This window comes from Sceloporus occidentalis, unplaced genomic scaffold (assembly GCF_023333645.1).
Source record: "Sceloporus occidentalis isolate IW3139 unplaced genomic scaffold, rSceOcc1.0.p SCAF_3, whole genome shotgun sequence".
Lineage (NCBI taxonomy): Eukaryota > Metazoa > Chordata > Lepidosauria > Squamata > Phrynosomatidae > Sceloporus > Sceloporus occidentalis.
Window position 1 is genome coordinate 232288160 of NW_028316983.1, and position 23239 is coordinate 232311398.

The window sequence follows — 23239 nt, forward strand, 5'->3', positions numbered from 1 at the left end:
AAACAGAAAGTAAACAGAAACTAATCTCTGCTCATTTCCTGTTGTTAAAAAAAGAAAAGGCCCTTTTGGGGCTTAAAATGGCCTAGGCATGCCTAAATACATGACAAAAATGCCATATTGCCACTAGGATGCATTTGGGGACAATTAAAAAAAATTGTGGGGGGAGTGGGGTGCAACCATCATGGTCTTCCAAGGAGCTAATGTCATCTCCTAGCCTTCTGTTTTCGTTCACCTCTGCCCTAGACCTTGGGATTTAATTATGCTTTATCTTATATTAATTTTTAATTGTTGCTTGGGAGGCAATCTTTTTATTATAACTGTAATGTATAAATGATGCTCAGTTGAATTCATCTATCTTCTGCTATTATGAACTCGCTTCAAGGCCTCAGGTTGGCTTTGGATTTATGCTGTGAAAAGGTGGGCATATCTAGTGGTTGTTTATCAGTTCTCTGAGTGAAGAATTTGGATTCTTTCTTCCTCCTAAGGAAGTAAGTCAAGGCTTATTTCCAACAGAAGGAGAAGGCTTGTTTTATACATATTTTAATAACCTATTTAATTCAGTATCTTCCATCATGCAGGTAGTGGTGGATGGCAGTGTTTCTACAGCAGTACTGAAAAACTTGATGTCTATAACTGAATACCAGATAGCTGTATTTGCCATATATGTTAGTTCTGCCAGTGAAGGCCTTCGGGGTACTGCAACTACACGTAAGTCATGGAACAGAACAGAAGGCATTATGTATCTGAGTTTTGTCTTATCAGGGTAGCTTTCCGTTGCTCAAATCTAACTATTTTAAGTGTGAACCTATGTGTGATACCATATAAGATTGAAAAGCTTTCCATGTGTTTTGGATTGCTGCTAAGCGTGAAGGCCAGAACTATTTCAGGTGTTAAATATGTCATTGAAAAGCAAGTCAATGATTTTTAAAAATTTAAAAATAAGCTTACAGGACAGTCATTCATTGGGACCATAATATACAACAGGAGGGAGGAAGCTCCTTCACCCCAAGAACCATATTCTCTTTGAATACCCTCCAACCATCCTAGTTTGGCAGGGACAATCTGGATTAAGACTGTTGTCCCACCTTTTCAGCTGCTTGTAAAATTTTCTAGTTTCTAAAATTCCCGTTTATCTTCCGTTCCCTCTTTGTCCTCAGCTTACTTCCATTGTAAATTTAGCTGAAAATGCAAATAGTTTGCACTTTCTTCTAAGCTCAGAAGGGGTCATAGTAGAGGAAGAAATGTAGTGTTGTCCCACTTTTCTCCCAGTTTCTCTCTCTTTCTCCCACTTTCCTCCTTTGTTTTCAGCCTACTTCACTTCCTGCAAACTGAGGTCAAAGTGCAGAGTAGTTTGCACTCAGTTAACTCAATGAGGAGAGGAGAGAAGAGGGAAGAGTCTTGCTCTTCACATTAGGCTCTGGCAAAAGCAAATTGCTGCAGCCCATCCTAGCTTGTGTGTTCTTCCTCAATAATAATTTTTGCTATCTTGAGCACTCCTTGATATTGTTTGGCCAAAGATGTCTGTTTTCATCTGTGAAATATTGGATGGTATGCTGATACGTTGGTGGCAATAATGCAATTCAGGTCTTCTGAGTTCTTTCTTGTGTACTTTGACCCTGAATTTAGAAGCAAGTTGGAGAGGCAAATTTTACTATTTTGCTATCATTTTTTGTTTGGGTAGTTTTTCCTGTGAATATTCCTGGTCAGGCTTTATAAATACTTCTAAAATGTGGTGACATCAAAAACTGAATGCATGACTGTGCCTTTGCAATAAGACATTACTGTGGGAAAATATATGAGCCAATCTTTTTATAGCAGAACAAAGACTTGACTTTCCTAATTAGGCAGTAAAGACCATACACTGGAATCCGAGCAAAATTCAAAGCATCTACATTAAGAAATTGGTAGTGTTAGACCATTTCTTCTAATACAAGATGTTGTGGGATTTTCATTGTAAAGCTGTTTCATTCGAAAGCCCCTCCATAAGGAAATAAATCTGTAAAGCTAACCCTCATACAGGTTGATTTTTACATATGTTGCATGTAATGATTTCTGTGGTGTTTTCTGCCCCTCCTGGAAATTCCAGTGTATTGAGAGTTTGGGTTAGATTTTGTAGAAGTACTGTAAATTTTATACATTTTGTATTTCCTGGATCCTACTAGCAATGAGAATATATAACTTCTGCTTTTCTGCTCGTGATACACAAACACACACACACACACACACACGCCCTCCCAACAAGTTATATATTAAAGTGCCCCATGGCAAAACCACAATAAAATTGTTGGAAGATGTTTTGTCCCAGCTTGCTTGCTTGCTTGATCCACCGCCACCCCATCCCAGTTTAAAAAGAAATTTTAAAAAGCTCTGTGTTTTGCAAGTGGTTGGAACCTGGCAACATTGTTTATAGCCCTTCAAGTGACAATGAAGACAGGTCTATTTATGCTTGAATTCTGCAGCAAAACATGACTCTGGGGTATGCCATCCATGGGAAGAGAGGATTAAATGTGTGTAGAAACTACTGTTTCAAGCTGAGATTTGCTGAATGGCTTTGTCATCCATGAGCCATAAAGTGTTTCTTATTTCAACTTGTTTGTAATGAAAATATTAAACCTCTGTCAACTGGAATGTTTTCATTTGTGCTATAAATTCCCCCACCCCACCTATTGCTGGGTATGTTTAGCCTGGATAAGAGAATGTTAAGAGGTGACATGGTAGCTATATTTAAATATTTGGACCATCGTCATATTGAAAATGGAGCAAGCTTGTTTTCTGCTGCACCAGAGACTAGGGCATGAAGCAATGGATTCAGGCTACAGGAAAATAAGTTCTACCTGAATGTTAGGAAGAACCTCCTGATGGTATGGGCTGCTTCACAGTGGAACATGCTGCCTCAGAGAGTGGTGGAACCTCCTTTTTTGAAGGTTTTTAAAATAGAGGCTGGGAGTGCTTTTATTATGCCTTGCTGCATGGCAGGGGTTGGACTGGATAGCCCTTGTGGTCTCTTACAACTCTATGATTCTATGGTTCTTCTGCATCAATATTAGTCAACCTCAAGCATGAAGATCAATTGTGGAGTCCAGTCCTAAGTATTTGGCTGCAAGATCCATTGAGTTCAGCAGGACTTACTCTCAAGTAAATAAATATAGCATTATTCCCTTAATGTGTTTTCACACATTAGAAAAACTATTATCTTTCTTTTGGGATCTGCTTTTCTATTTCTTCAACCTCAGTGTAGCTTGCCAATAATTTTTGTGGTAGTTATTGCAATAAATCCTTTAGAGACAGAACAGCAGGCCTCCTGATAAGAGTTCTTTCTCACTCCTCACCCTGAGCTGCTGATTCTGCGTTGTATCGTAAGGCAATGATGGAAAGAGTACAGCCATTCCATTACCTGGCGCCAGCTGTCAGTTATCAGCTGAGAAGAAGTAATTTACGATTGCTGATACAGGAGGACAGTTTTTACTTGTGTGTGTGTGTGTGTGTTACATTCTAAGAACAGTTTGTACCAAAAACTTTACTTAGTTTGGAGCAACATAGTTTTAGGGATGCTTCAAATGATTTTAAGAGGCTTGTTTCTGACATATTCTTACCTATGGGCCAAATATTCAGCAGTTTGATTAATGCTGCTGAGTTATGGGGCATCCTGAGATGAAGGCAGTCCTTTCATCTTACTGCTTCTTTAATTCCTGACTTAAAAGAACCTGCCTACATCAAATGAAGGCCTAAAAGAAAGGAGCATTTCATCTGTATCTGTTGGCAGCTGAGTGCCTGGCATCAGACTGTGAGAGAGCAAACCCTGTTCTCAGCATCACTTCATCCTAGGGCTGTGTGAGTTTGCACATACATATGGACTCTGCTCTCAGATTATCCATATTTTTCTGTAACAAAAGCTGAATTCAGTAACCCACAAAAATTATATCAAACAGGTAAATGTATGAACTTTTTTCTGTACCTTTCTAATTCAAACATGCCAAACCACCCCAATGAAGATTCTTTAGGGGGATAGTCATGCTTATCACAAGGAAAAAAAAATACAAAGTTCATACTGAAGTGATACCTTTAACACCAAAAGGATACAAAATTCTATAATTAAGCTTATGAAGCTCTATGTTTATTCATCAGGCAAAGATTTTTTAAAAAGAGAAGCCATGATGAAGCAGTCACACAGTTTGTATGTTGTTTTGCAACAGTATGGAGGAGGGATCTGCAGGCTGATGCTAATCTTCTAATAGTTTGCTAATCTCCAGACCCTTTCTCCATACCATCTCGAGATAACATAGGGAGAATTCTGTGTCTTTTTAGTATGGATATAACCAGTATATGGACTTTGGAATTCTCAAATCTGTGACTCAAAAGAGGCAAAAAAACAGAGGCGGGTACCGCTGAGTATGAGTAATTCATGCTCTAAATCTTTTAATTCTGATGGGAGGATATCAAAAAAGGGCATGAGGAGGGCAGGGTTCTTGAATGAGGTGCCCAAATATTGTAGAAGTAGAATAACTATAACATGCAGCACTGATGTTAGAGATTCTTGTCCTCATTGTTCTCATTTTTGGCTCTAGCAGGACTCTGCTCCATGAGGACTCTATGAATGGCACAATTGTGAAGGAGTGCAAATATGAATTTTTAAAAGAGAGTGTTTCCAGCTCTTCCAGTTGTGAGAATGTGCTTGAAAATATGTGGGCAAAATTTTTAACTTTTGTATGTTGTGAATTTTTAATGGTCTGTTTTAACTATTGTAAGCTGCCTTGATCTCTTTCCCATAGAAAAAGGCTGGATATATTTCAAGACTTTTTAAAAACTTGAAATGTTATTAAATACGATATTATCAGTTTTGGAGGTCACATTGGGGTAAACTAAGGGCACATGAAGCCCTTTGACCATAAAATTGTGTACCCTTGTTCTAGGCCTGATTTACAGTATAAGTTCATCACCTGCTGCTCAGTCCATTAACAGAAAATGGCTAGGACTTTACATGGGATTTCCCCTTACAAGCATGTACTCTTCCATTGAACTGTGGTCTCTCCCCTTTTGTTGCATCTCTACACTGAAAGTCAGTAAATCATGCAATGATACCTGAAGTAGTGAAATAGAATAACTTGTCTTTTGTAAAGAATGAAAAGTCAGAGCAATGGGTTTTCTGAAACACTGAGGGCAGCATCCAAAAGGATGAATTCATTGGACTTTCTTTATTTAATTAATGTGTTTCTCACGGCACACAAGTAGTTCACAGCAGACTAGTGTGCAGTGCCATTAGAAGTGACTGGAGTATGGCTAACTCCAGTGTCGTGGAGTCTCCCTCCTTGGAGGTCTTTAAGCAGAGGCTGGATGGCCATCTGTTGGGGATGCTTTGATATGGATTTCCTGCATGGCAGGGGGTTGGACTGGATGGCCCTTGTGGTCTCTTCCAACTCTATGATTCTATGATTCTATATGCACTTAGTGGGACTTAACGTCTGAATGATTCTGCTTATAGAAGAATTTATGTATATATAGACCAGACATGTACAGTGGGCCCTTGTTATATGCTGGGGTTTGGTTCCAAAATCCCCCATGTATAACAAAATCCATGGATGCTCAAGTCCCATTAAATGCAATGACATAGCAAAATGATGTCCCTTATAAAAAAAATTGGAAAATCAAGGTTTGATATTTGAAATTTATATTTTTTTTGAACATTTTCAAACCGTGTATGCTTGAATCCGTGTATAGGAAATCGGTGTATAAGAAGGGCCGACTGTATGATCAGTCTCCTGGTCAGTAATTGGTTAAGAACTAAGTCCATTATAATTCCACCACATTCTGACCCAATGACATCACTTCCATAGCACCTGGTGCTCTTTTGAAGTCACTCATTCAAGTTCTGACTAAGCCGAGTCCTATGCATTTTCTGAAGACTGATTGCACCTCTGCCTAAGGCAGAATATCTCCAAGAGTTGTATTAACAAAACTTTGCTAAAGTATCATAAAGCAGTACTCTGAAATGTGTAAATATTAATCACTCCAAATAACATTTCAATTTTTTAAAAAGACTAAAAATGTTGCTATTGGGAATATATAGAAAAAATATAGAGAGTATACAGTTTTGACCTTGCTGGGAGATGGCAACAGATTAAAATGAATTGCCAAATATGAAAAGCCACACATTGGAGCCTATAGCACATTCAACACAAACTTGAATGAGCATAGTATTTAGCTGTTGCAATAAATATATTCATGTCATGTGTGCTGAGACATGGGAAAATACGAAAATTCATTTTTGGTGAGGTGTTGGAGAATAATTGCCAAGAATGACTTCAAGAAGAGCTCTTGTTCCATTGTACATGATTTTTTCCTTCAGAATGATCAAGAGGAAGATAATAGTGGGGCAGGAATGGGAATAATGTTTCCCTCCAGATGTCGTTGGATTAGAGGTGCTAGAGTTTGTGGTCCAGCAATGTCTGGTGGACAACATGATTCCCACCCATTTGTGGTGTAATGCTCAGTCTTTTTTGCAATCTATAGCTCATGTCCCACCTATTCCATGCATTTACAGTGGCATGAAGAACAGCAACCAGGTGATTAGATATCCATTGATTCAAGTGTGACTACCTGCTTCATAGTCACAACTCATTAGTCAGGAACTTCAGAGTTTGATCTGACAACAGCTCAGAGGATAGATTAGAAACCTTTGGCCCTCCAGAATTATTGGAAAAGCACAATCAATTCAATTCAATTCCCAACAGCTCCAGATAGCACTGCCAACAATAAGAGTTAAATGAATTGTAATCAGAAACATCCGTAGAACCAAATAATGGAATTTAGTGGGACCCAAGTCTAAACACAAAATTCATTTATGTTCTATGATCATAATGAAATGTTGGAATTTAGCTTGAGAGATCTGGATTTGTCATTCTGAGTCCTGGGTTTATACAGGTGGCCCTTCTTATCCATGGATTTTTATCCACAGATTCAAGCATCCATGGCTTGAAAATATTCAGAAAAAGCATAAATTCCAAATAGGAAACATTGATTTTCCATTTTATTTACAAGACACCATTTTGTTATGCCATTGGATTGAATGGGACCTGAGCATCCACAAATTTTCTTATCTATGGGGGGTTCCTGGAACTAAACCCCAGCAAATAACGAGGGCCCACTGTATTGCAGATTTGCTTATAGGAAGAGTGTCTCACTCCCCTAGTCTATAGAATAGAAATAATAATCCTCTTATCACACAAGGTTGTACCCAGACCAAAATGAATTGTAAACCATTCTGTGTATTGAAAGTGAAAACAAATTGTTTATTCACAGTGTTTTTGTCTGTACACTCACCATTTAATAATTGATTCAATGGATCTACCCTGGTTTGAACTAAATACCAGGATTCCAGCCATGTAGATGCACATTCTTGGATGGTGTATAATTCTTTGCCAGTGCCTCTAATGTACAACTTTATTCACCAGCATTACAGAAACAGCCACTGCTCATAACCCTTTTCACAATGGGACACTAAGTAGGCACCACTGGCAGATACACAATCAGTTGCACAAAGCTGTCATTCAACAGAAAGGTGATGTAGTGTAAGCACTAAGTAGCTGTGATTAACTTTACACTCTACAAGCATCATGTAGGATGTCAGCCACTGTGAGAGAATAATTTTAAGCTAGGGGTGAAACAGACAGGCAAAGTAAAGTGGCTTCCAGCTACTTTGAAAGCAGGGTGTTTATATGATGCACACCACAAAAGCAAGTGGAAACAGAAATGAAGCTGCACTCTGGGGCTAAAAACTAGAGCAAAAAGAAGCCACAATACCCCAGTTTAGCAGGGAAAATGTGCATCTTTGCACCTGTATATGAACAGCTCAGTGCCAGTGTGGGGCTGTGGCAAAGCAAACAAATAAAAGTGAGACAATTGCCATTACAACATACACAAACAGGATAGTCCAACAAGGAGTCATGGGGGGAAGGGGAGAAGGGGGCATGTATGGTGGGGGGGGGGGCTATGATTGTGCTTTTCCAATGTATCGCTTGCACACTGATTCACTCTACTGGCAGAGCATCACACGTATGACTGTGCAGCCAATTAAAGGAATGGCCATCCAATAGAATGGCTTCTGGGTGGGACGTGGGGGGTACTTGGAGGTCACATGCATGATGGGGATGCATCCAAAAAGTTTTGGGAGCGGGCCATGCAGACAGTGGGGTTTTGATCTGCTTTCAGAAAAAAACAGGATCAGGCCACGTTTTCATACCTGTTTACTCCATCCCTAATTATTGTTATTGTGTGATGTGTGTCTGCAAGTCTTTTCAGACTTATGCCAACCCTTATGCACCAGAGGGTTTTCTTAGCAAGATTTGGCCAGAGGGGTTTTTGCCCTTGCCTTCCTCTGAGGCTGAGAATGATTTGCCCAAGGCCACTCAGCAACTTTCCATGGCCAAGTGGGGATTTGAACCCTGGTCTCCAGAGTTGTGGCTAATTATATATAATATTTTTCTATCAACAGCTCTCCCCTTTTAAACTATTGGATCATCAAGGCCTCACTGTCTGAGGCTACTTCTGTTGTTTTGAACTTATCCAGATGCTAAGATCTTTATAGGTTTTTTCCTATGTTACTCCTCAGTTGTGGAATGCACTCCCTTCAGATTTGCAATCACTGTTTTTAGGAAGGGTAGGAAGATAGATCCTTTCCTTTTTGCCTTTTAAACTTTGATAATCACTGGGCTAATGGTTTTATTATTCAGTTTGTTTTAGTGAGGTGTGTTATTCAGCTTAATTGCCAGTTTTTAAAATATGTTTATTAAGAGTTTGCATATTATTAAATTATACATTCCCCACCTTCCCCCACACAGACAACTTTCCATTATTCAAAGTATAATCAGAGGGTATTATCAAGGACATTGTCCAAAAATCGCTAATTGTGATAGATTCCAGGATATCATGAGGTTAAACAGCAGGCCATATGTAGAATTTGTGTGCGCCATATATGTTATAAATGGATGCCTGGTAGTCTTGGAGGTATCTTCAGTTAATTCACCTCTGGTAAGGCAGAATTTATATGTCAGTTTCCCTAATAATTTAAGAATCCAAACTCTGTCTAACCAATGATTAATGGACAAACGTTGTAAACTAAACTGTGAACTTGAAGTACCATTTTTTTAAATAAAAAAGCAACATAAACATGTAACCAGTAAAAATATGTACATTGTTTTTCTCATTGCAGTTGCTTTGCCAATGGCATCAGATCTGGAACTGTTTGATGTGTCTCATAGCAGCATGAGAGCAAGGTGGAGTGGCGTACCAGGTGCAACTGGTTATATGATTCTCTATGCACCTCTCACTGATGGGCTAGCAGCAGATGAAAAAGAGGTAAGGATACTTACCATCGACTGAATTATGAATGTCTGTAGTACTAAAGGCACAAGGAATACTTGCTTCAATGTATATGCTTCTATTTTTGAGGATCAGGGGATGGAATCCTCTTTTTTCTCCTAGCCAGGACCCCATTCCCTTGGTAATCTGTCTGGGATAGGAAAATATAATTTGGGGGTAGGAGTTTAGGATGCTTGGGAGATTCCTGGAGGGACAGGGACTGCAAAAATGGGTAGGGTTTGCAAAGTCAGTGCTTGTCTCATACCCTGAGATTTCAGCATAAAACCCTAAAATCTAGGAATGATTCCTGGTGATGTTACAGAGGGTGGGCCCTAGTGATGTTAAAAAGGAGAGGCACAAGGAGGAGTCCCTGTTGATGTCATTAATCATGATATGTAAAGCATCAAAAGTTGCATAAATTATGCCATTCAAACAACAACAACAAAATCGTGAGATCTGGAAACCCTTTTGGGGGGGGGGAGTTGCTCACATTTTCCATACCTTGATCTGAACCCCAGATGGCAATGAGCACAGCAATGATTAATCAGTCAATTTGTGTTGAATCTCCTGATTGATATTATTCTTGTAACGATTCTTTGCTGAGCTTGAAATAGCATGTTAATTAACAGGGAATGTGTTACTTTTAGAGGCACAAGAAATAGTCCTTTTGTTTAAAAAAACACATTAAATATAGATTTTTTAAAAGCATGTTTATTTGTTACTGCTAAAATTCTGGAGGGAAGGGTCAGTGGTAGCCATTTATTTATTCTTAGGTGTATTTTAGTTAAAAGTAATAAAAAGAGAGGAAGACCACATGCCAAATGAATGGATTCAATTAGGGAGGATACTGACATGGGTTTGCAGCACCTAAGCAGAGCAGCAGAGGACAGGAGGTCTTGGAGATGTTTCATCCCCAGGGTCACCATGAATTGGGATTGACTTGGAGGGCAGCTAACAACAACAAAACAACAATAAAAAGTAACTGAAAGTAGGTAAAGGTAAAGGTGACTGTAGGGGGTGGTGCTCATCTCCGTTACTAAGCTGAAGTGCCAGTGTTGCCCAACGATTACTCCGATGGTCATATGGCTAACATGACTGCACCGAATGCTATTACCTGCCTACTGAAGTGCTACCTATTTATCTACTTGCATTTCCGTGCTTTCGAAATGCTAGGTTGGCAGAAGCTGGGTCTAGTGACAAGAGCTCACCCCATCATGCAGCACTCGGGCCTCGAACTGCCAACCTTCCAATCATCAGAATTGGCATCCCCAGTTATACTTCTATGCTATCTTACTCATTATACATTTTTCATATCTTAACAACATATTAACATGGATGATTCTTTTTGTAAAAAAAATTCCCTCTTCTGAGCAGGACTGTTAAATTCATGATACATCAAGATAAAAGCAACCAGCAGCTTTTGTGTCTGCTTGGGATTTGGCATCCTTGTTTTTTGCATTACCAGGCAGGCAACCAAGGCAGGTTTATTGAACTCTGAGTAGGAAAATGTAACTGGTTGGAGGCTTGCGTTTTCCTTAGTGTGTCACAATTTATATAGAGTTGTTTTAATGTGAATTATTTATAAACTGTATGCAACAAAAGTAATTGTTTCAAACTCAGCTAAGAAAACTCCCACTTTAAATGGTATAAACTTTGTGCTAGGAGAAAAGACAATTTCTACCCCACCCCTCATGTTCAACATGTGAAACTGAATTTATATTCATTCAGGTTAGAAATCTTAATAGCATGCAAAGACACGTATGGCTGTGGAAAGGATTCAGGGAAGCTAGTGAGAGCTCGTATAGACTTGCATTTAGTTTTTGGATTTATTTATTTATTTATTTTGCAAGATTTGTAGCTGTGGGCATGTACCCCTCACTGGATACCAGCTAATCTGAGAACCTCACCCATTAAATGGATTTTTAACAAATACGTGGTTGTTGTTTTTTTACTATACCTGATGAAAGGTGCTCAAAGGGACATAAATATTAACTTTAAATCACAAAGTATGTCAGAGATAATTGACTTCACCACATATAAAGAATTTTGAATACACTAATCAAAGCTGCCTTGTACATACTCATCACAGCTGCTATTTCGAAACATGTTTCATTTATTGTTGGAATGACAGCAGTCTCACAAGAGAAAGTTTGAGGCTTTTTGCAGCTAGTGTTCTATATCTTTGCTCATCTTCATTCTGGGTGGGTTCGAATCTTCCACCAACATGCTGATTTTTTTTAGTATATCTGATACGTTCACAGGATATTCTAAGTCCTTTTTGCTTTCTGAAACAGGTCACCAGCCCTGTTTGCTTCCCTGGGAGTAAGGCCCATTGAACTCAGTGGAACTTATTTTGAGTGAAGTAAGGGCAGCAAAAAGGCTCATTTTAATCTTCCATGGCATCTCCAGATAGCTATGCAGTGGAGCTCTTCAGAGTAGTCTGGGGATTGTTATCACCTACATTGGTGAATGAAGGACTGGATCCTTCAGAGAACTGCTGTGACCTATTTGCTAAGCATCACTTAGTGATCTTGATACTGTTTGTGTCCAGTCCAACTAGACATCTGGTGTTCTATCCAGCTTGACTTCAGTTTCAGTGTTGTCAGGATGTAGGCAGAGTGCACACAGCAATGTGTTCAACCACATGCCTTCTTGATGTTTGCACCTTCATGGCTGATAAAAAGCTAGCCTAATTGGTTTGGCAGGGAGGTCCAAAGATGTGGTGAATTCTTCTTTACCCAAGCGAGCAGTGTCTGATGTTTTTAAAGGGGAAGTGGTGTGGTTCTCCTAAAATAGCCCACTCTGTACTCCATGGTCTTTGACAAATACTGACCAGTTGCAAATGCTCCTTTTGGAGAAGAAGGTTCTGTATAAAGAGATGCAGTGCTGTAGTTACAGGAAGTGTTGAATGATATCGGTTATCAAGACCCATTTCAGGCTGGGTCCAGGCCTGGCTTTGGGACTGAGTTGCCCTTAGTTGCTCTGATAGATGACCTAAAGAGAGAGAGACAGGGGGAGTTCAACCCTGTTTCTCTCACTTGAGAAACTCCATCAGCTTCAGTATCCTTCTGATAAGCTTAATGGTGTGGGGATGACAGTAGTTCACTGTATAGGTTCCAGAGAACAGTGCCAGGAAACTGGAAGACTGTGTCTCAGTCCCTCCCAACTGTGCCATGGAGTACCACAGAGAATCCTCATATCCTTAGTATTGCAACTACCTGTATAAAGCAATTGGGAATGATTGTAAGGAGATATTGGGCCTGAACAGACAGGCCAAAATAAAGTTGCTTCAGGTCACTTTGGAGGTATGCTGTTTAAATGATGCATGTGTCCTAAGAGGCTGGAAGCCACGCCCAAGCCACACTCCAGTTTAAAGACTGGAGCACAGCTTTGGTGCAGCATCTGGCCACTTAAAATGCATGTATCATTTAAACAGCATACCTCCAAAGTGACCCAAAGCAGCTTTATTTTGGCCTGTCTGTTTAGGCCCCTAGACAAAAAATAAAATAAAATAATAATAATCACTGTGTTCATGACACCCAGCTCAGTTTCACTATCACATCTACACCTGATGCATAACAGTGCCTGGATGTAGTGGTGGGCTGGATGAGCGTCAATAAATAGTAGCTCAATCATGGCAAGAAAAAGATTTTCCACATTTAGAACTAAGTGGAGTACATGTCATCTACAGGCTTGCACTGGTTTTGAAAGATCAGTGTTCCAATGACATTCTCTGGAATATGTCCTTCATGAATACCATCTAGTTGCACACACACCTTCTGCAGAGAAGATTCTTGAGAGAATTGTGATTGGGAAGTTGCTGGCACTTTTGGATGACATTGATTACCTAGACTCATTTCAGGCTTGGATTTGGGGACTCAATTAAGTGTACACAACCTGAGGGTACTGCTAGATCAATTTTCTAAGTATCTGCCAGTCACTTATGGGCAAAAATGAACTCTGTCATTTTTGAAATACTAAATGTATAAAAAAGTATCAGAATTGTAATGCCTTTTAGGGTTGCCACAGTGGCATTGTAACTGTCTTTGCTTCTGTGCTGTTGAAAAAGAGTCCTCTAAGACATGTTAAAGCTTGTCTTGAAGCTACAAATAAATAACGAGATGGATAAAAACATCTCTTACTGAACATCTGCTTCAAGACACAGGAACATGGGCTGCTACCATAGCTTAGGGATTTTGGTTTGACTCCTCCAAGATGAGGAGCGGAGAATTGCATTGTACAAAGGTTTTTGTTGTTGTTATTATTGTTTGATCATTTTATTTGTGAACTGACACTTTGTCTTGTTCATAGATGAAAATTGGGGAAAGCGCAACTGATATTGAGCTGGAGGGACTGCTGCCAAATACAGAATATACAGTTACAGTTTATGCAATGTTTGGAGAAGAAGCAAGTGATCCTCTTACAGGACAAGAAACAACATGTAAGTGCTTCATGTCCTTCTGAGCCCCAGGAGTAAAATTCTACAAGGGCTTTGTGTGTTTGAAAATTATTCTCAAATTTACAACTCTGGTGTAGAAACACTGTTCTCAGAAGAACAATTTAGGGATGGCTGATGTGAAACATTCATTCCACCACCACATTTCATAGCTTATATGGATATTCCTGAGAAGCTATCTTGGTTACTATGGATTACAAGAAATGGAATAGTATGAGCCACTTCAGAAGTTTTCCTTTACTCCAAATTATTTTTTTAAATATGTCTTCACTACCACTCCCATTGCGTTTTGAAGCAAATATTCCCTAAGATGTTTTACAGAGTTAATATGTTTCCAAGAGTAGGTCTTTGAATTTTCCTGTGAATTCTGTCCTTCCTACAAAATGTTTACTTTGCCTCAGGCAATGGAAAATGGGGTAGCACCCATTTTAATTCCCAGAGTTTTAATTGCCACTTGTATTTTTACATCCCTTAGTCTAAAAACATGACAGTTCTACATGTCTACATAAACATAACAGGGCTGGCATGATGATTTGGCAGAGAAAGACATGCATACAGTGCTCCTGGCTGTAGCTGCTGGGAGAGAGCAGCAATTAGGCATTGCAGGACAAAGTAGCAAGCATTTTGTGATCTACAGTTGGCCCTCCACATTTACAGCTTTGACTTTTGCAGTTTTTGATTATTTGCAGATTTGATTAATATGTTCTCTCTAAGAATCCCTAGGTTCTCCAGAGAAATTCTCCTGGAAATTAATCATAGACTTGTGCTGGAGAATCTAGAGATTACTAGAGGAAACACTTATCTAGACATTTGTAGGTCCTCCAGCATGATTCTATGGTCAACTTCTGGCAGATATTGACCATAGAGCAGTACTGGAGGACCTAGAGATTCCTAGAGAGATGGTCTCTCAGGTAAAAAAAGTAGTGGTTTTTGTGTGTGTGCGTGTGAAGTTGAACAACTATCAGGTCAGAATGCACAGGGAAGCCATTGAAATCCACAAACACCTAGACAACTTCAACAGGAAAGAAGAAACTGTTAAAGTAAACAAAATTTGGCTACCAGTTCTGAAAAACACCAAAATCAAAACCCAGCCTATGCATGTGAAAACCACCCAGGGTCAGGGAGTTTTCCCAGCACACAATCAATCACTAATTAAATAGATACAGTCAGCCCTTCTTATACACTGATTTTTTTTATACACGGATTCAAGCATCCACAGTTTGAAAATGTTTCAAAAAAGTATAAATTTCAGATATCAAACCTTGATTTTCCATTTTTTAAATAAGGGACACCATTTTGCTATGTCATTATATACAGCATACACAGATTTTATTATACACGTGGGATCTTGGAACCAAACCCCAGAGTATAACAAGGGTCCACTGTACCCTGAGACCTTGCCATTCAACAACAGACCAACACACAGATTAACATGTTAAATCACTTTCTCTCTACAAAGTGTCACACAGTATATATACCCCGCTCACTTCCATTCTCTGTAGATGCCAGCCACAGATGCTGGCAACTTAGTGCTGGCAAAACATGAGGAATAAACTCTTCCAGAACATGAACACATAGCCTGAAAAAAACCACAAAAAAACTATAGTTGTTTTTATTTGCAGCTATGCCCCTAACTCCAGCGAATATAGAGGGCCTTCTGTACTCTTGTTCCTGTCTCCCCAGCTAGTCAGCTGCTTTCAGGTATCATGGCAGACAGTGTGCCAATGCCACTATGGTGTTGAAGTTTATTCAGCTGCTAGTCTATTTGCCTTCTGTACATAGAATAGGAGAGAAACACATCTTTATCTTTAGCTGGAAATTGGCTTGGGGTTCCCCAGTGCAACCCCTCCCACACACATATGCATGCATACATACAACTCCACCATAGGCATAATTCCACTGGAAAGATCTCCTGCATTATCTTTTATGTTTTGTGCTAAGCAACATATTCATTTTGGCAGGACTTCCACTGAAAAGGTTCCTAAAGAACTGTGTCTAAAACCGGAGTTTCCCCAGCTGGCATATATTTTGAAGGGAAGCAAACTTTCTGACTGAAAATTATGTATTCTCCTTAACATGTAGTAGCAGAACTAAAAGATGGGATATATCTAAGAAGAAAGCAGTGTTTTGTATACACTTGTATAACAAGAGCCCAGCATTTAAAAACAAATATCCTTCATGAAAAAGAGCATTCCTGAGTGACTTGTCTTCCTTTATTCACATATCACTAAAAACAAGGGTACTATGAAATGTATGATCTTTCACATAGCACTGTGCAAGAAAATCTGGGTGAATGGTAACAAAAGCCATGAAACCTATGTATTTTTGAAGCACACACATTTCTACAAGTTTATTTACATACCAATGTTGGAATGATTCCTTGGATCCACTAAAGCCAATTGGCTCAGGGCATTAAAACCAATTGTACCTAATTTAGCTTAAAAGCAATAAGGGGATTCCTTTAGAACTGCTTGTGTTGATGTTCAAGAGCTACTGAAAAAAGAAAGGGAAAAAAAAGACAGCAAGAAAAAGAAATGAGAACATTTTCACAATTTGAACTTTCATCCACTTTTTGAAGTGCCATTAAGTCCACCGCGGAATCTGAAATTTTCAAATGTTGGACACAGCTCAGCTAAATTAACGTGGGATCCTGCTCCTAAAAAAGTGAAGGGATATCGCATTATGTATGTTAAGACAGATGGAACAGAAACCAATGAGGTAAGAAGACTTTTTTTAAAAAATTGGAAGCTTAAGAAAATTAGGAATGGATATATTATGAATTAATCTCTGTGCTGTTTGTGAGCTGCCTGTAATATGTATGACGATCATCAGATTTAGTGACTGTCCTCTGGCTGAAGATGGTTCCAGCCCCAGAAGTTTGACAAATGCCATTCATAGAGAAACATGCACATATCCCACTGCACAAGACCTCCTGACCTCTTTCCCTATTTGGTCAGATTTTTTGTGAACCTGCTTACATACTGTTTTTGTGTGTATATATATATTCAGGTCCTAAAAACAAACAACCATGCTCCCACTTTTTGGGCAGGCTTGTGATTTGGTAATTTTACACTCTGTGTAAAAGCCACCTGGCATATCCACTGCAGGTTGGTCACTTCTGAGGCCAGAATCAAGCACCCAATGATGATCGCATAGATGCATGCCTCATTCTGACCTCAGAGCAAGCAACTGGTGACAGACGGACTGTGCAAACAGATGCTCCAATGAAACAAAAAGCTCCAGGTCTTCCTAGAAGATCTGGAATAAGAGCTAAGGTATTTTAATGTGTGTTAACAGTGTTATTCCCCCAGTTCTGTTGTTGAATATACTGGACTGTTCACACCAGAACGGGGGTTTGGGCCACGTGGTGTCTGAAGAGGGCTGTGCTTATAGATTTTGGATGTCTGGTTAAGGAGTGGAAGAGTAGTATCATTGCCTTTGGCAGATGATCTCTCTCTTAGCAAGAAATAAAGAAAAAGTTTGAACTGGAGTTTCTTGGTTTCCCTGCCAACATTTTCACCACTTTCTTTTGGAGTTTCCCAGTCAGCTCTCCCATCCATCTTTAATACACTTCCATGTGTATGTTTTACAGAGGCCCTCAACAATTTTCTTACTCCCCATAACTGATACAGTGGAGTAAAATATATTATATTGATAAACATGTTAAATAGCTTTTAAAGTGTACAAGTCCTACCCTGTATTTCTTTTCCCCCCAGAGTCCAGCCTTGTTTTTTTGCTAGCACTGCCAGTTTTCTCTTCTGCTCATTGCCAGCCTTTAGGGCTGCAGGTGAAGATAGGATAGTCTTTTCCATAGAAAATTATGGAGCAGTTCTTTGGCTCTTAAACCAAAATTCCATTTTGTCCAGGATTTTCCCCCTTCCCAACATTCCCTGTTAAGTAGTCTCTTTCTTTTCAAGCCCAGGTGGTCTAGTTCAGTAGGCAGTATCTGATGGTGTGTGAAAGGCAGGAATAGGATGTATGTATGTGTTCTCTATAGCCAAGGGGAAGGAAATGATGGCCTGTTACAGACTGCCAAAATAAAGCTGCTTCGGGTCTCTTTGGAGGTATGCTATTTCAATGATGCATGGGTCCTAAGAGTCCAGAGGTCGCGCCAAAGCCACACTCCATTCCTAAGCACTGGAGTGCAGCTTTGGTGCAGCTTCCGGATTCTTAGGGTGCACGCATCATTTAAACAGCATACCTTCAAAGAGACCCGAAGCAGCTTTATTTTGGCAGTCTGTAACAGGCCGATATGTTCTTTCCTGTTGAGATGATGCTCTTGGTAAGCCACTGAAGGTTGCATCCTGAGATTCAATCCAGGATTCATTCTTCAATTGTCAGAAAACCCCTAGCCCAACACCAGCTCAAAACAAGCCTGTCTCTTGCATCCTGATGTAAAATTGTGCAAGCTTTCTTAATTTGCCTTGGGACTCATCACATCAATTCTAATACTCCCCTCCTTTTATTCTACAGGAAGAGGTTGGTCGTGTTTCAACACACACTCTGAAGAGTCTAACATCTCTCACAGAATATACTGTTGCTATTTTCTCTCTCTATGATGAGGGACAATCTGAGCCGCTTACAGGCAGTTTCACCACAAGTAAGTTCGGCTGTATTTCTGAAAGTTTTGCAAGTATTTCCTTTGCTTTACTCAAAAATAATGTCATTGCAACCATCTTCTCCTGTTATTATTTGTTTAAAGGAAAAAAGAGCGTAAATCCCTACTTTTCATTCACTTGGCAGTTTGGAAGCTTTATGTTGATTAAACTTAAAACAAATGCAAATGGAGCATTTTATCTAGTATTTTCTAACTATGGCTACAAACAGAAAGAGAGAGAAATTTAAATACAGGAGGACAGAAGGCAAATTATATTCTGCCAGTTCACTGAACAAGTTATATAGATTAAGCTAACTATTCACCATCTCTAAGCAATGTTACCTTTCGGAATTTTAATTGCATTGATTTTGGATACAATTTTGTAATGAATTAGAACCTTTGAACATTTCTTTTGCCAAAAAGGAAACAGGAAAATCATTTAGAATAGTTCTGTTTTCCTACCCTTCTTTCTTGCTCTTTTTTTTTTTTAAAGGAAGAAATAAGCAAAACACAACTAATAACAATGCACTGCAAACAATGCTGAAAGAGGAGTTGAGAGTTGGTTTTTGGAAGTAAAGTTTAGTTAATTAATCAAATTGATGAATTAAAATCCCTTTGTTCAACCAAAAGGATATTCTGGTTTGGCCTCATTTGGACTACTGTGTCCAGTTCTATGTGTCTCATTTTAAGAAGGATATAGACAAGTTGGGGCAGGTTCAGAAAAGTGCAATAAGGATGGTTAGAGGTATGGAAACCAAATATATAATGAGAGGTATGCTGATACAGAAAAAGAATACATGATTGTACTCTTTAAATGTCTCAAAGGCTGCTACACAGAGGAGGGTGCAGGCTTGTTCTCTGCTGCCCCAGATGGTAGGACCAAGTTGATTGGTTTTAAGTTACAGGAGAGTAAATTTTGATTGAACATTGCAGTTTGGCAATGGAACCAATTGCCCAGAGAAGTGCTGGGGTCTCCTCTGGATGTCTTCAAAAAGAGGCAGGAGAGCTACTTTCTGGGGATCCTTTAGCTGGAGATCCTGCATTAAGCAGAGAGCTGGACCCAATGATCAATGGGACCTCTTCCAATGCTCTGATTCTGTGATTCTATATGCCAGATTGAATGAGCAGTTTTTAATATATATATATATATATATATATATCAGTGAAATTGTCATCAGAGAGATGCATTCTCTTCTTTCTGCAAAGGGAATGCAACTGTAAAGATAATGTCTGCAGTGATGTGCTTGTATACTATCTGAAAACAAAGGCTTGGATCCCAACCAAAGTTTTGTCTGTGGGAATGTGCCTTCAGCATTTTTCATCAGTAAAATGTTACTCATGCTGTAACCCATTTCTCTTGAGTAACAGATAACAGAACACATTAATAATATATTTTAGGGGCATTCTTTTTATTTTGAAAAGATGTTATGATACCACCTGGAGATGATCCATGTGCCTTGTTTATAATACTATTAACTCTTCTTGGAAGAATTCCAAGAAGACCTAGCATCCTTATTTGACCCCCTGTGTTATATTGTTCTGCAGAAAAAGTTCCATCACCACAGTATTTGGAAATACATGACGTATCAACAGATAGTTTTAGAGTCAGCTGGAAGCCGCCATCCTCTGATGTAGCGCTTTATCGACTAGCATGGATTCCCTTAGGAGGGGAAGAAACCGAAGAGGTGAAGGTTCTTGATTCTCATCTGTTGTCATGTATACTTGTAGCAAATTTATTCTGTAAGTATGGATCATTATGCTAGATGGTGTAAAGAATGTTGATTAACATTCTTATCCTCAGAAAGAAATGGCATCTCAGCATGCTGTTGCAAGACTTTTTTTTTTCCATCCAAGAGTTAAAAAAGCAATCCTTCCTCCCCTTCTCGACATCATCATCAGCAATAGCAAAATAAAACAAAAACAAAAAACACTGGCATTTCCACAAAATATAACTAAAATCTGAAACTGATGACTGGATTTATGCAATTATTTTCTACAAACAAACCTCTGTGAAAACAAAGTCTTAAAATGTGAAAAAGTGCACAGGGATTTTTGTAATCCCACCCAGTGATAAGGTGCCACCCATGCAGAACAAGGACATATTAGGAGGCTAGAAAAATTCCGTAAGGGAAGCACCAGATGAATTGTAAATGATGTCATTTAGTAAAAGGAATACATGAATAAAGGTGGGTTTGCAGAAGAACAACAAACTGTACAGGGGAGAAAAACACAGAGTGTGGTTAGGGGAGCCAACTCATTGTGGACGGAGTCTGCTCAGTGACCATACAAAACCTGCTGAGAAGGAGGAAGAATGGAAAACCATGAGAGGGGGAATGGAATAGAGTGCCCTGTAAGAGTACTGGTAGGCTGAAGCCTTAAATAGGAGTACAGAAGGAATCCTGTACTTCTCTGGAAGCTTAACATTGGTTCCTTAGTAAAGAAACCAGTACTGGCTGATAAAAAAGTAAAGGTAGTCCCTTGACATGAATGTCTAGTCGTAACCAACTGTAGGGGGTGGTGCTCATCTCTGTATCTAAGTCAAAGAGCCAGCGTTGCCCAAGGACTGCTCTAGTGGTCATGTGGCCAGCATGACTCCACCAAATGTTCTTACCTTTCCATTGACAAGTGGTATCTATCTATTTACTTGCATTTGCATGCTTTTGAATGGCTAGGTTTGCAGAAGCTGGGACTGGTGACAGGAGCTCACCCCATCACAGCTGATAGATATCCTTAAATTACAAGCTTTTCATCTCATCTGCATTATGTGACTGCCTAGTACATCATGGAATAAAAAGGGCATATCCAGACAAGTATTATACATCTAAAGGTTTGGGCATGCCCAATAAGGAATGGAAATGAGGCTCTTTCTTGCTTTCTTCTCCTTCATAGATCACTTTGAAAAAGGGGGAAAGTGTTAGAAAATGAAAAAGTGGGGGAATGAATACAGGGTGCTTTGAAGTCCACTTAATAAATTACATAAATGAAACAAATTACAGATGGCTGTCCATATCCACAAATTCTTCATCCATGAAATAAAACACCAATGGTTTGAAAATATTCAAAAAAGTATAATTTTCAAAAAACAAACTTTGATTTTGCCATTTTATATAAGTGACATCATTTTGATACACCATTGCACTTAATGGGACTTGAGCATCCATGGATTTTGGTATCCATGGAGGGGCATGGAACTAAACCCCAGCAGATACCAAGAGCACACTGTATTCAGTTATCTTCTCACATTTGGTTGCACTGATTTTTATAGTTGTATTTTGGTAAAGACACAAAGAACTGCAAATGTTTATCAACGGCTTTGGCATGCATAAATGGCTGATGGGTAGTTTGACACGTATCACAAGGTATACTTACTCTTTACTATAACTACTGTAACTTTGCTTTGAAATATTACTTTTTCAGGACTGCAAGTCCCAGAATACTCTCATCCAGCATGCTTGCTAGGGAATTATGAATATTATAGCTTCAAGAGGGAATTTCGCATGTCATTCTTTTGAGTGTAATTGTCTTTCTCTTTTCCTTCTCTAAATTGAGCTGAGACAGATAACCTGTCTTTTTATCCAATGTTTAAGATTGTCTTAAGTGGAGAGGTGGACACACACGACATCGAAGGCTTGCTACCCAGCACAGAGTATGAAGTGTCCTTGGTAGCCATCTTTGATGATGAGAGTGAAAGTGATGTTGTGGCTGTTCTTGGGACTACACGTAAGACAGGAAATATTATTTTCTCTCCCCACTCCCTTGTACTTATTGTATACAGAAAGAAATTGCATAGCATAGATCTGCCTTACCAGGAACCAGTGGAGTCACTGGGTGCTGCTGTGGTGCAGTGGTGTGGCTCACACTGGGAGATACCACAGAAGGGGGTGTCACCTAGTCAGACCCTCCCCCCCATGCATCCCCGTATGCGCTTCCATCACTGTACTATCCTCGCACTCTCCTGCACACACTCCAACTCCACCCTGCACTGTTCCATCCTTTTCTTCATTAGGAAAAGAGCAGGACAGCACAGGTAGCACATGCCCTCCGCCCCCACCCCCCCTGCTGACATCCGGTGCAGAGATGCCACTGGAAGGGAGGGCAGAGTGCTCCCTGCTGGACACTGTTTTACTCATGTGTAAAATGGCACCCGGCAACAAAGTAAGGGGGTGTGCCCTTTTGGCCCTGCCCCCAGAAGCCCCCACACACATGCTGGGTGATGCCTAGCGCAGGGCCACCACTGCCTGGAACCTCTTGCCCCTAATCCCATATAAGGATATTTTCTGTTATTTGGTCTTAGTGGCAGCTGATGGGTCTTAATGTTAGTGAATCCATCCCAGGTTTTCACTAGGTTTAAAAGCTCTGTCCAAGGTATTGAACCTAGCACCTTGAACAGTGCTTATAAAACATGAGAGCCACCAGCCACCACTGCTTGATGATGATCATTCTGCACCTGTTTGAGTGCATTTGTTGCTATTCCTGTTTCCTATGTTCCAAGGTAATCCTTGACATCAAAAACAGATGCTGAGTTGAACTCTATTAAACTCATATAAAAATCACACTGGTTCAACCAATAATTAAGAACACTAATCAAACAATAATTCCATTCATAGTCATTTCCATTGCGTGAACTATCTAATATATAGTATTACCATGTCATTGCTCCTGTTCCAGATGGGATATTCTGTATTATGGATATTTCCTTGTATTTCATGATGAATATTTTTATTACATCTTATCATATAAGTTTTATATTTTAATAAATAACTAAATAATGGTAAGTGGTGCCAGAGCCTTTATAATTAACATATTAAAATTGAAAAAAGATACATATATTA

General features: G+C 39.4%; 1 protein-coding gene across 1 annotated transcript in view; it reads left to right on the forward strand.

Annotated features, from left to right (window-relative positions):
- The window catches only part of COL14A1 (collagen type XIV alpha 1 chain), a 156673-nt gene that overhangs the window by 47207 nt on the left and 86227 nt on the right, over nt 1-23239 (forward strand). Inside the window, exons 10-16 of the mRNA XM_089518391.1 lie at nt 579-708; nt 9206-9351; nt 13666-13795; nt 16389-16528; nt 18284-18410; nt 19953-20092; nt 21995-22127. Coding sequence (XP_089374517.1) covers nt 579-708; nt 9206-9351; nt 13666-13795; nt 16389-16528; nt 18284-18410; nt 19953-20092; nt 21995-22127 — 946 coding nt within the window. The remainder of the gene's footprint in view (nt 1-578; nt 709-9205; nt 9352-13665; nt 13796-16388; nt 16529-18283; nt 18411-19952; nt 20093-21994; nt 22128-23239) is intronic.